Source organism: Brienomyrus brachyistius, unplaced genomic scaffold (assembly GCF_023856365.1).
Source record: "Brienomyrus brachyistius isolate T26 unplaced genomic scaffold, BBRACH_0.4 scaffold71, whole genome shotgun sequence".
Taxonomy (NCBI): Eukaryota; Metazoa; Chordata; class Actinopteri; order Osteoglossiformes; family Mormyridae; genus Brienomyrus; species Brienomyrus brachyistius.
Window position 1 is genome coordinate 896833 of NW_026042346.1, and position 15127 is coordinate 911959.

The 15127-nt window shown below is 48.7% G+C and overlaps 2 protein-coding genes across 7 annotated transcripts in view; both read right to left on the minus strand.

Moving 5' to 3' along the window:
- Positions 1-426: 426 nt before the first annotated feature.
- On the minus strand, positions 427-8203 carry si:ch73-193i2.2 (transient receptor potential cation channel subfamily A member 1). Of its 4 annotated transcripts, none has more exons than XM_049002693.1 (21): positions 7907-8203; positions 7531-7642; positions 7243-7379; positions 7034-7120; positions 6714-6864; positions 6037-6198; positions 5833-5942; positions 5534-5651; positions 5412-5440; positions 5239-5330; positions 4697-4811; positions 4274-4444; positions 3897-3967; positions 3462-3629; positions 2950-3068; positions 2572-2776; positions 2291-2498; positions 2108-2193; positions 1809-1951; positions 1383-1450; positions 427-1033 (listed from the first exon to the last, which is right to left on the minus strand). In XM_049002693.1, the coding sequence occupies exons 1-21, from the start codon at positions 7976-7978 to the stop codon at positions 977-979; spliced, it is 2481 nt and encodes an 826-aa protein (XP_048858650.1). In that variant the 5' UTR covers positions 7979-8203; the 3' UTR covers positions 427-976. The 4 variants fall into 4 exon arrangements, 3 of the variants coding, with proteins under 3 accessions (XP_048858650.1, XP_048858649.1, XP_048858648.1); XM_049002692.1 differs by having other exon boundaries at positions 7034-7119; positions 7254-7379; positions 7531-7660; XM_049002691.1 differs by having other exon boundaries at positions 7531-7660; positions 7907-8202.
- Positions 8204-8620: 417 nt separating this feature from the next.
- prkn (parkin RBR E3 ubiquitin protein ligase) overlaps positions 8621-15127 on the minus strand; it is a 47973-nt gene continuing 41466 nt past the window's right edge. For all 3 annotated transcript variants that reach the window (XM_049002721.1, XM_049002722.1, XM_049002720.1), the window contains 3 exons: positions 11259-11345; positions 10584-10701; positions 8621-10086 (listed from right to left, as the gene is read on the minus strand). In XM_049002721.1, the coding sequence (XP_048858678.1) occupies positions 9977-10086; positions 10584-10701; positions 11259-11345 (315 nt within the window). In that variant the 3' untranslated portion in view covers positions 8621-9976. The remainder of the gene's footprint in view (positions 10087-10583; positions 10702-11258; positions 11346-15127) is intronic.

The window sequence follows — 15127 nt, forward strand, 5'->3', positions numbered from 1 at the left end:
TATGGCAAACGGGGAGCTGTTGCGGCTTTTCACGGATGTACGGGTATGGGTGTGGGAGCATTCACAGCATCTTTAATTATATCATTATGAACTTCAGATAGTGCAAGAGTTATAATTAAAATGCAAAAGTGACCATAAAAAGGATTCAAAGTTTCCACTCTAGAGTGCACAAGGACAATGATAAATGTTTCTAACTGATGTGATCTACTTTTCCATTTATGCCAGTGTTGATTATATGAAGACATCGATTTAAGGGAAACGTGTTGTTTCAAGGAGGAAGCAAAGAGACATCAATTAATTAAAACAAGACAATCTGTACCGTTTCTGTAATTGAAATCATACCTATCGTCATTCAAGTATAGCCAAGATAACCACCGTGTTTCTGAAATATGAGCTACGCCTTGTCATGAAATCCACGCAGAACTGTTTTGTTTTCTTTAAAATGTTTTATTATAGTATTTAAATTTCTTTAACTCCATAGCACTCTATTTTGTCATTGGATCTGTTTCATTGCAGACATTTAACCCGTTTCTATGTTTCTCCATCTCCTTATGCTTAGAAAACATGATTGTTCATGGTAAAGGATAGATAACATTTAATGTCAAACTTGAGCCGTTAAAAATATTTTTTGGGTACCTTTGGAAATATGGCTACTGTAATACCAAGTCCTCTAAGGTGAATTTTATTATCTCGTGCGCACAAGATAATTAAATTGTGCGATTAAAAAAATAAATAAAATTTAAACACCTTATGGGACTTTAGGGGCTCCGTACTATAACATAATAAGTCATCTAAATAATAATTATAATAAATACACATTATATTTTACTTTTGACCCTAACAAGACTGATACATCAATAAAGCTGTTTTACTGGTCCCTCTAGCAGGGTATCATGAGCTGGAAGGCTAATGGCCAGGAAACAGACCACATGACTACTCCCAGTGTCACATGGAACCCACTGCACCCTGGGAGCTCTCAGAGTCTCTGATGTCTTGGTACACGGTCTGTGTCGCTCGCTGGTTCGCTGGTTACCTGGAGTAAGAGATGCCAGACCTCAGAAGCAATGTCACTGCTTATTGGCTATTGATACCATACAGGCTAAATTAACCAGCCAACCAGTGTAGGGCACTATATTCCATGCACTGCTTGTCAGCCATTTCTACATGAGCCTGGTGCCTCATAAATGAACAAACACTTCACATAAAGTAGAAATTGCTACTTGAGCCTGATTATTGCTATCTTTTGGCAGCCTTAGCAAGACGCTCATGTCTGGCTTACAGTGCAAATAGAAAACTCAAAACGTCTAGGGGCTGGAAATGGAGCTACCGCAGAATAACACCCTGTGAAGGTTACCAGAGCAGAAGGTACAGTGGCTCTTTACCAGTTTATTGAGGCGTGGTGAGGGGGGGCTTCCTTCACTGGCATCCTCTGTGGTCTCATTCTTTACACCTGCGGAGAACGTTAACACAGTGTCGGCTCCGTCCAGGTGAATCACTCCAAAATCACTATGTGAAGCTGCACTTTGCGGTTTCAGTGGTTGTTAAAAACAGGGAGGGTGTGAGTCATTGTTTTAATATTCTCTCTGTGGCTCTGAGCTAGACTGACTGCTTTCTCTGTATAATACACTGTGCAAACCCTGTCTTATCTACACACAATGTATTTTCTGTGCGGTCTTATACCAGAGTGAATACACTTGGATTAATAGTTCTCTGGTTCTGGTCCTGATCGGCTATTTGTGCCGTGTTTCCCTAGAAATTTTAAATCATCCATGGGATTCTTTGCAGTTCTGTGAGTGGGTGGTACTGACTGGACTGTATCAGGTTCTGTAATAGAACTCGGAGCTCCTTCACGTCCTTCGTCAGTGCGCATAGTTCCTGGCTCAGTTGGTTCTGGCCCATCTCCAGTTCCTGGAGAGTACTCAGCCACTGTCCCTCGTTCACCAGTGCCGACCTTTAAATGATATAAATGATATTTTTTCATATTCAGGGGCCCCTGTAAAGTGTTGGGCCCTCAGAATCTGTCAGGGGATCCGTGCCCCTGCTGTGCCTCTGGCTAGTACAAAAGTAACGTGCAATAACAGGCCCGGTGCTTTGGGCCACTACCCACCTGGGTCTTCTCTTCCTGTCACCCCCTTCCTCCAGGTCCAGCGGGGACATGTGCCTGTTAAGCTTCAGGAGCTCATCCAGAGTCTCCTGTTACAATAAAGGGCCAGGAAACAGCCATCAGAGATCTTTCCAACAAAGGACTGGGAGTGTGGAAGCAGCAGGACCTCCCACCTCCCCACGCTACCTTGACCCCCACGGCTATCTTCCTCGTCTCTTCATGACGTTCAGGATTGGTGACAAAGTGCTCGTCACAGAACTCGCCGAGGGGGGCACAGCAGCGCTGCACGTAGCGGTCGTCGCAGAGGGATCTCAGACAGGGCATGGACTCCTCCACCTGCAGGATGACGGCGGCCTGCTGCATAACGCCGTTGGCCTGAGCATTCTCGTACACCCTGGGAGGGGGGGACACTCGTGAGACACGCCAGCTGGAAGGCAGCAGCACGCCCACGCTTCACAACGCCGTACCTTTGGAAGGTGTCGGACAGGAGTGCAATGAGCAGGTTGACGCAGAGTATAGCTGACAGACCCAGGAAGGTTCCGCAGAGCAGGTAGGCCATCATCGCGTCCATGGCCACCATGGCGTCAAACTCATACTCGTCCACCAGTGTAATGCGGTACAGACTGTATAGCAGTTGGGGGACTGTCTGCATGCTGGGTACAGCCTCCATGCCTGAACATGGCGTGAGAATGAAGTGGAGCGTGATAGAACCATCAGCTTACCGATACCAGGAAAAACTGGATCCACTCACTGACATGGTGAGTGCAAGCTTCCTGGGTGGATTATGCCTTCAGCAGTCCGACTGGGCTTGTGGAATGTCGGTACCTATTTGGATGCCCCCTTACCTCCGAATATAATCCAGAAGGCACAGGCATAGGGAATGAAGATTTCCACGTACAAGAAGAGGAACCGGAGGACGTCACCGACGATGTTGCCAAGCATCACGATGAATGGGCCCATTTCCCTGATGACACAGCACAGTGCAGGATGTCAGTACATCCCACAACTACATGCACTTTCACATCCCTCCAGTGCAAAACCACAATGATGTGTATTAGACAAACATGTCACTTTTAAGAAAACAGCATCTTTAATGTCTTACAGCAATGAATAAGTAAAGATGTAATTATGGGAGTAAAGGCGATGAATTTAATTAGACTGCTGAGGATTCCTCTGATGAAGGATGGAGAGTCCCAGTGGTGAATTAGCCCGTGGAGTCAAAAACACAAAGTCTCCCATGGTGATCTGAAGGCTCTGGCCATCTGGAGAGTGGATACCTGATGATTCTATCCCACTGTCGTCACGGTTACCTTAAGGCTCTGGCAGGGAATCACTTTTGCGGCATTGCCATGGTTACCTAAAAGCCCTGACATGTTTCATCAGCCGTAGCCAGAGGAAGATGATGGTCACGGCGAAGAGGCGGAGGCTGTACTCTCGCAGTGCGGTCTCAACAATAAGGACGTCGGCCACATGGATTCCAAAGACCGCCGTTAGCAGCACGTACACCAGCCAATCAAATACATTCCTGTTAAAAAAAAAAACACCAGTTGACAGGTGTGACTAACATACCTCAGTTATAAGCTAAACCTCAAAATGGATCCATTTGTGTCGCAAATGAACCTACTTGAAGCGTTTTAAAGTTCTGTCACTCTTGTGGAAATATTTTAAAGATGCAGATTATGAACTTCTTGACACGGACAATTTACCGTGGAAACAGATGGCAAGATAAAAGCCAACCTGACAGCAGATGAAAGGCGTACATGAGCACCTAGGAGCATGCTGGGTCATTTACCAGAGATCTCGGTAGTAGTCCGGCTTCATTTTCCTGACAAATTCAATTTGCTTCTCCAGGAAGTGCTGCTCCTTTCCAAACAGGAAAATGAAAAGCTCCTCAGTCTCTACTAATTATACCTCAGACCCTTGATGTTTTTTTTTCCTGGTATATCTAAAGTGAAATAGAGGCTCAATAAGGTTTGTCATATACTTTATTTAAGCAAGAAGTCAGCTGAGAAGGTAACTGTGACCAGCGGAGAGTGCTCTTTACAGTAATGGACTGTAAAATGGGTTTGTAGGGAAAAAGCCATAGGCAGCTGCTGTGACGTTTGTCTTCAGATCCTTTGGAGCCGCACCATCATATGACGCGACACACACAGCACAAACGGTGCTGACCTGGGGCCACATGGGATGCACGCAGCGCAGGTCGTCATGGACGCGGCGCTCAAGCCAGCTGCTCCACCTCTGCAGCTTCCTGTGGGAGCGAGCCAGTTCGGCCACCTCCCGGGAGACCTCTGCCACAGTGAGCCCCAGGGCGAGAATCACCACCAGGACCCTCCACCAGTCCTCCATGGAGTAAAGGGAGGTGGAAAGGAGGAGGGGATGTGTCATTGGTGGTGACAGTTTGGTCACTTGCCTTCCCTTTCTGTCCTCATCGATTAGCCCTTTGTTCATTCTCTCTCATGATTGTCCTTTCTTTGATTTTTCACTACAAGATCACGCCATGCTCCCTTATCTTTCTTGTCAATCTCCCCCCCTTCTCAATAATCATTCCTCCCCACTCTCCTTCAGGGGTCCCATCTTTTCTTCCTTCCTCACCTCAGGAAAAACATAAGGATGCTCCTCATCTCGGACCATGGACACTGAAATGGCAACCGTTGTCCAGGAAACGATGAACAGGAAATTTAAAATCAACAGTATCCAGGCACCAGTTCTGTAAAATAAAAAGGATAAATGGAGTGTTGTATCAGTGAAGACCTCTCAGATACCCTCAGGCCGGCCAGCCCCGATGCTCTGAGATGGGAGCCAGATAAGAGAACCGAAGAAGGAAGGCCAAGCGAACGATTTATCTCTGAGCCTTTCTTCCGTGTTACTCACGGCAGATGAAGGGGTTTCAGATGGCATGCCAGATAAAGCTGCAGCTTTTTCTTCAGGGGAACAGGGTACTTCCTCTTTATTGCTTTACCAAAATATCCTGCTCCACACTTGTCCTTGGATATGTCTGACCCCAAAGCATGAACCCCCACCAAATTTGTTGCCCCACCCTTGCCAGACTTCGATTCATCCATGAACATCTCTAGCGGGTCAGATTCTTCCATCTTGACCTGAGACATAGCCTCCCTCCCCCGAGCAAGACGTACCTGCCGTACAGGTTCCACTTCACCGTGATCAGCTTCAGCACCACTGGGTGCATGATCAGGTCTAGCTTCCCTTTCTGCACGATGAACTCCAGCTGTCGAAGCGAGATCTGGGATGGAGCACCAGGAACATGTGACTCCCCCCACCCCAACCCCCAACCCCCCTATTGGCCTACCGGTGGCATCGGTTCATTCACAATCCTCCCTGAAAAACAACCCGACAAACATTGTGCATCACCAGAGGGCGGAAAGCTAAACGGGCCAGGCTCTGCTCAGTGGAGCGAGTGAAGCCACTTACCATCCGAGTCACACGAGCTCCCTTTCCGGGCCGGTTCTGGTTCCAGCAGGTGCAGGTAATAAAACTGCTGTCGAGTTGTCCGGTCTGTCAAGTGGAACTGGTTGAGTGCCAAACGGGCCTTGAATGACATGGTAATATAATGAAGGACAGCAGGACTGCTGGAAGAGTGGGAGTCTGGAAACGGGCAATAAATGAGCCATAAACTCTCTGAAAACTGTGATGAGCTGCAGAGCGACACGAAAGTCCCAGTTTCCATGTTCACTGAAGCAAAGGCAAGGAAGAGTCCGACCCCTGCTTACCACAGGAGCCATCTGGTCAATCATAGCGGAGATGCAGAGCTGCCCGTCAGAGTCCTGCACACCGGCGTCCGCCCCGAGCTCCAGTAGGACCCGTGCAGCTTCGCTGCGGCCTGCGGATGGGAGGAGGACACGGAAACATCAAGAGTGCATCGTGTGTAAAACGAGGCATGCAATCACGCTACACGCAACACGCTATGAAGGTACCGCGGTTAGCCGCCAGCTGCAGCGGCGTTCTCTGCTTGTGGTCGCGGGCGCCGACATCGGCCCCGTGCTGCAGCAGAAGCCTGATGGCGACGGTGGCATCGTTCTTAGCGGCAAAGTGTAGCGGCGTCTGCAGGTCTGTGCAGGTCTGAGCACCGAGGTCAGCTTCACGGGACAGAGGCCGTGGGAGGGGCAAGGGGGAATGGGTGAGCAAAGCAGAAACAGATTAACGAGGATATGTCTTATACACACACACACATTAAGTATCCATATCTTTGTGGGGACTCTCCATTAATTTCTAAGGGGGTAACCCTAATCCTAAGTATGACATCTTTAACCCCCACCCAGCCATAACCTTAAGTAACCAAAGTACAAGACTTTTCACATTTTTAGTTTTATGATTGCATACACAGAAGTTGCAGGTTTTTACTCACATCGTGAGAACCTGTGGTCCCCATGATGTAATATATACATGATTACACACACACATACACAGCCCATCGTCGTGGCGACCAACTCAACTGCTAGGTCGGACATCAAAAATGAGACCACAAACGATTAGAAATGATAAAGTACCAAACAATTTAAGAAAATTTTACTTTATTTTTATTCATCATAGCTCTAATTAAGTAGGTGTTCTGTGCTCTTTGGATGCAGTGTTTTCCTATCCTGCTGCGGACCTCGCATCTCCAGCAGGAAGCAGATCATTTCCTTATAGTCTAGGGCTGCGGCCACGTGGAGAGGAGTCACCCCGTAGGCGTCCGCCTGCTGCATGTCGGCTCCCTTCTCCAGGAAGAAGCGCATCACATCCACGTTCCAGGCCCGCGAGATCTGTCCCAGATGTGTTTTGCTCAGTATCAACTAGGCTGTCACACATATACACACACACACACACGCAGCCAACAGCGCTGTTTAATTATTAAATTCAAAAGAGCAACCAGACATGGCTGACAGGCTAAATAAACTGAGAGCAGTGACCCCATTCAGTTCTACATCCCACCTCATGCAAACATGTCTGTCCATATTTGTCTGTAGATTTGGGATCCGCCCCCTCTGCAATTACATCACTCAGGTACTGAAGATCCACCTGTAAAGACAGAGTGAGCGCAGAGCTCTGTGACATCACAGGCGCTGTCGTGTAAAAGCCGTCTTTGGTCACCAAGGGGATGCTTAAATGGCCCCTCCCAGACCCTGGGCCCTTCATCCCACCTCATCACTTTCCTGGTTACTGGCCCCAATGGCTCTGAAGTAGTCCAGTAGTTTTCTGTTAGGATTTTTGCCCAAGCCGTCTGTAACGTCGCTGTCATCCTGAGCTAGCCCCTGGTACTTGCTCACTGTGGATTCTCCTGTAATTTGGTGACAGGAACAATGTACCCATCTACTGCAAACGTGTTCGGTCTACTCATCTACTGTGGTCGGGGTGTAGATCCCAGAGCCGAATTTTCACACCATGGCAACCGTGAAATAAATGGACTGGTGCAACATAGTCGTGGCTACCTGTGGGTCTTCCAGACTCGATGGTGTGACCGGCCCGCATCCAGCGGCCACAGGTGTATGATGCCCACCAAGCCCGTTCCCCCTCTCTGCTGCTGGGAGGCTCTTTGGATACCTGTGGGCCAAGGGGTTGCTGGTCCAGTTGTAGAGACAGACGTCTTACGTCAGCACACCTGAGAGTGCCCCCCCAGATTGCTTGACAGCCTGCCACAACTTACATGGCACACCCGAGCCCGAGCCTCCCCCCCATTAATGGCAGGTGGCCACAGCAATACTACATATGTGATATTACATCAGGGACCAAAAGCATTTAACAATGAAACAGGCAAGGATTTAATTACAAAAAGCAAAGTCATACAGTCGTTCGGCTGCTCCTCACTTGCTCGGAATCTCGATCCTGCATCCCAAACGCTGCATTATCATGACCAGCCTGCTCCGGTCGCTTCGGCATTCCGCAGCACAGGGTTTCCTCAGGAATGCCAATCGCCGCAGGAGGGAAGGGCGGTATAACTTAAAGGGCTACCCTGGAGCAGCTAACCTCTTGGGGCCGGCCAGCCAGGTACGCCTTCTGCTGGGGAGGCCTTGTCCCTGGAAAGAAGGCAAAACCCGAAGCAGCAGAGAGCTAAACCCCGACAGGTAGAGTGGTCATGGTTTATCTGGCACCCAGCCTGCCCCACTTACCTAAACAACAGGCAGTAAAGGTCAGCTGAGCTCATTACACAACCCGAAGGCGGGCGCTCACCTAATGTTTAACGGGAAGAAACAGCACAAACCTGAGGCGTGCTTTATGGGCCTTATCTTCTGGCGGCTGCTTGTGTTGACAAGGATTCACCCAGAGGGAGGAAGAAAGGGTGATTTATGGGAGACGTGAGCGGCCCCATGGGTGCATGTCTATCCAGGGGGGCGGACAGCAACACGCCACGGGGCCTGCGACGGGGGGGGGTCTGGCACAATGGCATGGCAAGCAGGATCTGTGACGGACGGACCGGTGGCTGTGGGGGGGCCTGGGCAATAAGCATCGGCCGAAGTCCAGGAGAACAAAAGTCCGGTACAACACGGAGAAGACAAACAGAGGAACAGCGCGGAGACCAGGCTACTTTCCCTGCTCTTTATTGCTGTGATGTAACAGGAACACGGACAAGCCCTCATTCCTTACATAGCACAAGACAGAAATTTACAGTCCAGTCCAAGATGAACAAATCCCATCATTACAATCCAAAACAGAGGTAATACATTTGCTGAAATTCATGCAAAACAATTCACACGTACAGTGGTACCTTGGAAAACCAACTTAATTCATTCCTGAAGGCTGTTTGAGTTGCAATTTGGTCAATGTCCAAGTTAAATTTCCCCGTACAAAATAATGTAAATGAATTTAATTCATTCCAGACCCCCAAATGATTGCCTATTTAAACTTATCTACCTACCTAATGATAAAAATCATTGGCAGTCAATATAAAACTCATACACACATGAAAAAGCACATACACAAAAGCAATAAACATGAAATAAATGGCACTGCTCTCATACTCCGAAGCGAGAGCAGACACACGTGCAACACCTTCAAGTCTATAAATTCCTTTTTAAATTCTACAGTTACTCTCACTACTCTCCCTTTGGTTTGCTGGTATCACTGCTCACTTTCTTAGGGGCCATGATTACTGTATCACTAAATGTACTGTAGATAAAGCACAAAAAAATTCACACTGAACACAGGAACACAGCATTCTTACGTCAAACTTGGTTGAGAGGTACCATGAGACTGAAAAGGATTCATAGGCATCAGCATCCCAGTAGGTCCGTTCACATTTGTTTCAGCCCATTCACAGATGTTTCTCGATCCGTACAAGTTTTAGCAGGTCTGTTTTGTTTTGTCGTGATCCGAGTTTTCGGTCGAGTTGCAGTTCGATTTTTTTCCACTGACACATTCAAGGTCTGAATTGGTAGAGCCAAAAGGGTCTCGACCCATACAAGTTTCAGCAAGAACGGTCGAGGTACAAATAGAAAAAAAATTCAACAAAGCTGTTCGAAGTCTGAATTGGTTAAGTTAAGAGGTGTTCCAAGAAGTTCCAAGGTTCCACTGTATATCTGGCATTAATAATTCGATGATGATTTGTCGGGGGTCAGATCATTACAGCATTCTTCAGAGCCAGTCAGGAATTGCTGATGGAGGATTACGAACTCTAGCTTGACTGTGTAGACAAATGTACATTCTCAATACCATTTTGTGATCCAACATGATTTCTGAGAATATGACTATGTTAGACAATATTTCCTACCCAAACGCACTGTAACACACACTGCAACACACACACACACACCGCGTGTGTGCGTTACTTTCTGTAACAGCATCAGGGATCATACACTCAGTGAAATCCCCAGAAATGTCTGTTTTCTGAGTGTATCATTGGCTGTTTAGTCCCAAGTCACCAATGCCGCGTCGGCCAGCTCAGCCGAACCAGTGGCTGCCCATGCACTCCCGGTTCCACTCCACTTGGCACAGCCAGCACCATTCAAACTTGCAGTGGGCTCGGGGGCACACCATGTGCATGCAGCCTCCTGTGGACAACACACACACATACACACACAAAAAACATGGAGCTGTCAGGGAAGGTGGATCAGAATCTGGGCTTAGAGTCTGGGTAGGTGGGGCAGTCAGGGAAGGTGGCTTAGAGTCTGGGTGGTCTGGGTGGATGGAGCGTTAGGGGGAAGTGGCTTAGAGTCTGGGTGGATGGAGCGTTAGGGGAAAGTGGCTTAGAGTCTGGGTGGATGGAGCGTTAGGGGGAAGTGGCTTAGAGTCTGGGTGGATGGAGCGTTAGGGGGAAGTGGCTTAGAGTCTGGGTGGATGGAGCGTTAGGGGGAAGTGGCTTAGAGTCTGGGTGGATGGAGCGTTAGGGGGAAGTGGCTTAGAGTCTGGGTGGATGGAGCGTTAGGGGGAAGTGGCTTAGAGTCTGGGTGGATGGAGTGATCGGGGGAAGTGCCTTAGAGTCTAACAGGGTGGAGTAGTTGCGGGAAGTGGCAGAGTAGAAGTGGGTGTGGCGACACGAGATGCGCACCGCTCTTCTCCACGGGGACGCGGCAGCGTGGACATGGACGGGTTGTCTCCTCTATGGTCTTCCGGGATGCCCGTTCCCAGCGGGCACGCTGTGCTGCGTCCTCATCCACGATGTATCCCTGCAGACAAGACAGGAACAATAAGAGGGAACTAAAGGGAAGAAAGTGGGCGGAGCTAAGGACTGCAGTGCACTTACTAGGCCTGTAAATAGCGATGCAAAATACAAAATGACACAATGTAGACAGACTGCAGGTACTGCAGGTGACCACCACAGGGACTCTTCTGTGACCTGCCATACCAACCTGCTGAGAGGGAAGAGCTCTTTCTTTAATTACAAGAGACTATCATTCATTGCTGTCAGTTGGTCACACTTGAACATATGTCTGTGTAGTTTAATATTTGTATAACTAATATAGAACAATATACACACAAAGCAATGTGTAACAAAGTGACAGCTATCAGAAACTTTTTTATTAATTGCAATCAAGTATAATTAAGTGGATCCATGCTACCGAAAATTGTCCTTCCTGTTATGTATTGTGACACATCTGTTGTGTGCCAACAGTCAAACTGTGTCACTGTACAGAACAGCTCCCCGGTGAGGAGGCTGAAGCAACCTGTCATGCAGTGTGGCTCTTACAAAGAGTCTCAAGGGGGCGAGGGGGGGGGGGGATACCTGGAGCGCGACACCCGCCTCTGCCGGATGCCTGGTCTGGCACTCGCCTTCATGGAAGCCGTCCTTGCATTCACGGCAGAAGACAAACTGCAGAGAGAAAAGCACGGCGTATAGCGGACATGAGACACGGCAGAAGAGACAAGAGAAAACACACAGGGGAGAGGACAGGGGACAAAGGATAGGGAGCAATGGACAATGGAAGACAAGGGACAGGAGACAAAACAGGACAAAGCACAGTATTATATTAAGATGTCTCACTGTACGGTACTCATTACATGCATGGTGCAAAATTAAATGATGTTTTTAAGTAGTTATACTGCAAGATGTGGCTTGTGGGTATAGAAGATGGACAATGGTATGAGCTCACAGACATATTACATATTACACAGTATGTACTCAGGCCTTCTATATATGACTCGAATGAGATTTTATCACCAAAACCTTCCTGTTGTCTGTCAAGGTCATGTCTCAGACACCATCCATTCACGGTCCATGTTAACTGCGATCGTCTATTTGGCGAGTCGTACGTATGATTCAAATGCCCCATTTTTTATTTGACCCCAGAAAAATGGAACATGACGACCCCATAAACCTCACAGAATATGACCCAGCTCGTAAGAAATGGTTTGTTTTTATCTGCCAGTTTACTCAAATCAAAACTAACAGGTCACACTATGGGCACTGTAAGCTTAGAAGGAAATTCTGAGAACTGCGGCCACATGACATAACCGCTCTGGTTGGTGTGACATTTCCTTCTCGAGGTTTGGTATGCCAGGCGGGCACTAGGGGGAGCAAACCCTCCACCATTTCCTAGCACGGTCCTGTCGTGACTCCCTCGGCAAAATAAGGTGGTTCCCTCTTTATGCGGCCTCGTGGAATTATTTTTTAGACATTTCTGGCTCAGCTGCATCACGTGAGCTCCGGAGTGACACCGTCCGCCTCTGAAGTCTGCAGCCTGGAGGTGGCGAGGTGGGGGGTGCAGTGAGGGCACTGTTTTGTTTGTCCTAAGGGGGGGGGGGCACTGTATCAAGATGGAGAAGGAATTGGGGCAGCCCTGGCTGCGTCTGCTCTGTAGGTTGTCTTTGGGTCAGTGGTGTGGCCCCCTCCTCAATAAAAAGGGGAGAAAGGGGCACTGGCGTGAACACAGGACAAAGAAAATAAAGAAATACCCACAAGACTCAGTCACCTTGGAGCCCCTCACACTGAAGCCCTCATATACAGCCTATGTCTGCATTTCACAGGTTGTGTTTTTAAAACCACCTACTAATCGTTATGCGGTTACACACGTGCAGTTTCTGCATGCAGGCAGCTTCACCGGCTTGCTTCATTCAGGAGGGCGCAGTTTCCTTCACAGATGCATCTTGTCTTTTGCATTGAAATGAGCTTATTGCAATCATAACCCTGTGATGAAATGTTCGCCGTTCAGGGCCATTGTTTCAACTCTTCGAAAATAGCACAACCACTCGAACCCAAGGACAGGACAGGAGCCTGCTGCCCGGTTTATCTTATTTTTTTTCTAGTGGTGGGGAGGCAGATATTTCGGTCAAGTCAGGCCTAGATGGAACCAGGCTAGCTGACCAGGCGGGGCCGAGAGACCGGGCGGCGTGGCGGAGCGTGGAAAACGCACGAGCGCAGCGGGGCTCCGGCGGCGGAGGGGTCACGCCGGCTGCTGACCTCATTTCCTTTTCGCCTCCCTCCAGTGAGCAACAAGAACAACCAGCCACACCTCATCCATTCCTCTCAGACGGCACGGCCAGGTCCCCCCACCCCGGCCACACCTCATCCATTCCTCTCAGACGGCACGGCCAGGTCCCCCCACCCCGGGCACACCTCATCCATTCCTCTCAGACGGCACGGCCAGGTCCCCCCACCCCGGGCACACCGGCTCCAGGGTCAGTCAGAAATCGCGCAGAATTGCGGCTCATTACGTTTCATATTTACTTACTTTAAATAATAATCGCGATTGTATCTACACGATACCTTCATATCATTTCGGCTGTTCGGCTATAAACACTATAAAAAGGAAAAATAAATTACATTAAAATAATGTTTTTTTTTTCCCACTTGCTTTCAAAGGAAAGTGTGTGAATGGTTTGTTTATGCAATGGTGAGACCTAAAGAGAAAATGAGTGTAATCACAGAGGGGTCGTGCTGGGGATGTGGAGGCTAAATTCTCACCTTTGTCACTACAGGGATAATCTCTCGGTGGCCGGGGACTTGCACCTGCTCGCTGTGGGGGAGGGGCGGGTGTGGTTTTGTACACAGTCGAGCTAACTGGTATCTAAATAGCCCACAATATAAATAACCCTGGGTGCCCTCTGACTTGTGCTCTATCTTGGCTGGGACTGGCTTCATACTCAGTGTGACTCTATACTGGATAAAAAGTTGGATCATAATCTTGTTTAATTAACCATTCAATTATAAGTTGGACAAGAGATGCTTTTTTTCTAGTTTCTATAAAAGCATCACTAGGCAAACTTCCATAATGTACCCTGGTTAGACCCATCCTCTCCCTACAATCCTCTCTGCTAGTCACAAATACATTTAATTTCCTGCAGTTTCTTTTTGCTTCCAGCAGGGTGGCGCCCCTGCCCACTAGAGTTAAAAGATTCAGCTGTGCTTTCTCCTACACCACTGAGCAGTGATAGCAGCCAAAGTCACAAGCAGCAGGGAACACTGGTGCCCCCCTTGGAGCCCCAGTGAAGCTGCACTCATCTTTTATTCCTGCAGCAGGGGCACCTAAACCCGTCTGGGAAAAAGAGGAGGGAAAAAACAGGATGGATTGGCAGACCAACATATCGATTTTTGTGTAAGTGGAGTCTGTAACAGGACACAGCGCAAGTGTGGGGAGCTCCCCGGACAGATTTAAAACCACAGCAACTCATCAAAACCCCTTTGATTATCCTCCCTCCATTCCACGAGGATACCCCTCTGTGACTGGGTCCCCTTCCTATTCCACCAGGATACCCCTCTGTGATTGGGTCCCCTTCCTATTCCACCAGGATACCCATCTGTGATTGGGCCCCCTTCCATTTCCACCAGGAGACTCCTCTATGATTGGACCCTTCTTCAATAAACCCTTTATGCAGACCTCGCACCACAATGGACAAGACCTCCAAACTCCACCCTCCCACCTCCACCTGGTCTAGAATCCACACTACAGGATGGATGATGTGACTTCTCTCTCAATTCCTGGAGGGGCAAGCAGGCCTTACACTATAACAGCCTTACAACAGGTCATTAGAGTATCATTAGGGTCTTAGGGGAACTTTAAAGACAAATTGGCAGGCTGCTCCATTCGCTGAGGCATCCTGTACCCCGCCAGTGTGAAGCCTATGCAGTATCTCCCTATCTAATTAAGTAATTGGACATATGTTCATCCCGCAGTATCACATGAACACATTTAACTGCCTTGATGATGCAATTACTGCTGATTAAGAGCAAGTCTCAGCGCGAGACACCACAACGCTATATATAAGCTGGAATGCGACAAAACAAAAGCAGACACAGGAAGAGGAGGAGGAGGAGAAGATGCAGGATCAGCTGGTGGCCAGGCGATGAGCGGGTGGGACTGCTGCCAAGCCCCTGGCCGGGGGCCCTGAGCTCCATGAATGGGGGGCCAGCATGGGCCCCGGGGCTCAAGCAGCCACTGGGGTAGCAAGATGCTATTTTGTTTCCCCGCGGCGACAATATTTGTGTTTCCAAAACATGCAATCAATCAGGCCTGATGGATGGCGAACTACGCCCCGCTTGGTAATCGACTGCGTAATTAGAGAACATTACACACACCGTGTCATAATTACATCTTAATAGCGGCCTGATTGCGTTCATCTCCCACGGAATGATGGAGGGCCGGGTGCGGGGTGGGA

Excerpts from the sequence above, each read along its gene's own strand:
- si:ch73-193i2.2 (XM_049002691.1), bottom strand. The coding sequence starts at position 7,978 with ATGCCGAAGCGACCGGAGCAGGCTGGTCATGATAATGCAGCGTTTGGG. Across the intron at positions 5,652-5,832 it reads TTGACCAGATGGCTCCTGTG|GCCCGTTTGGCACTCAACCA; the intron begins GTAAGCAGGGGT and ends ATGTCATTCAAG. Across the intron at positions 1,952-2,107 it reads GACAGGAAGAGAAGACCCAG|GTCGGCACTGGTGAACGAGG; the intron begins GTGGGTAGTGGC and ends TATCATTTAAAG.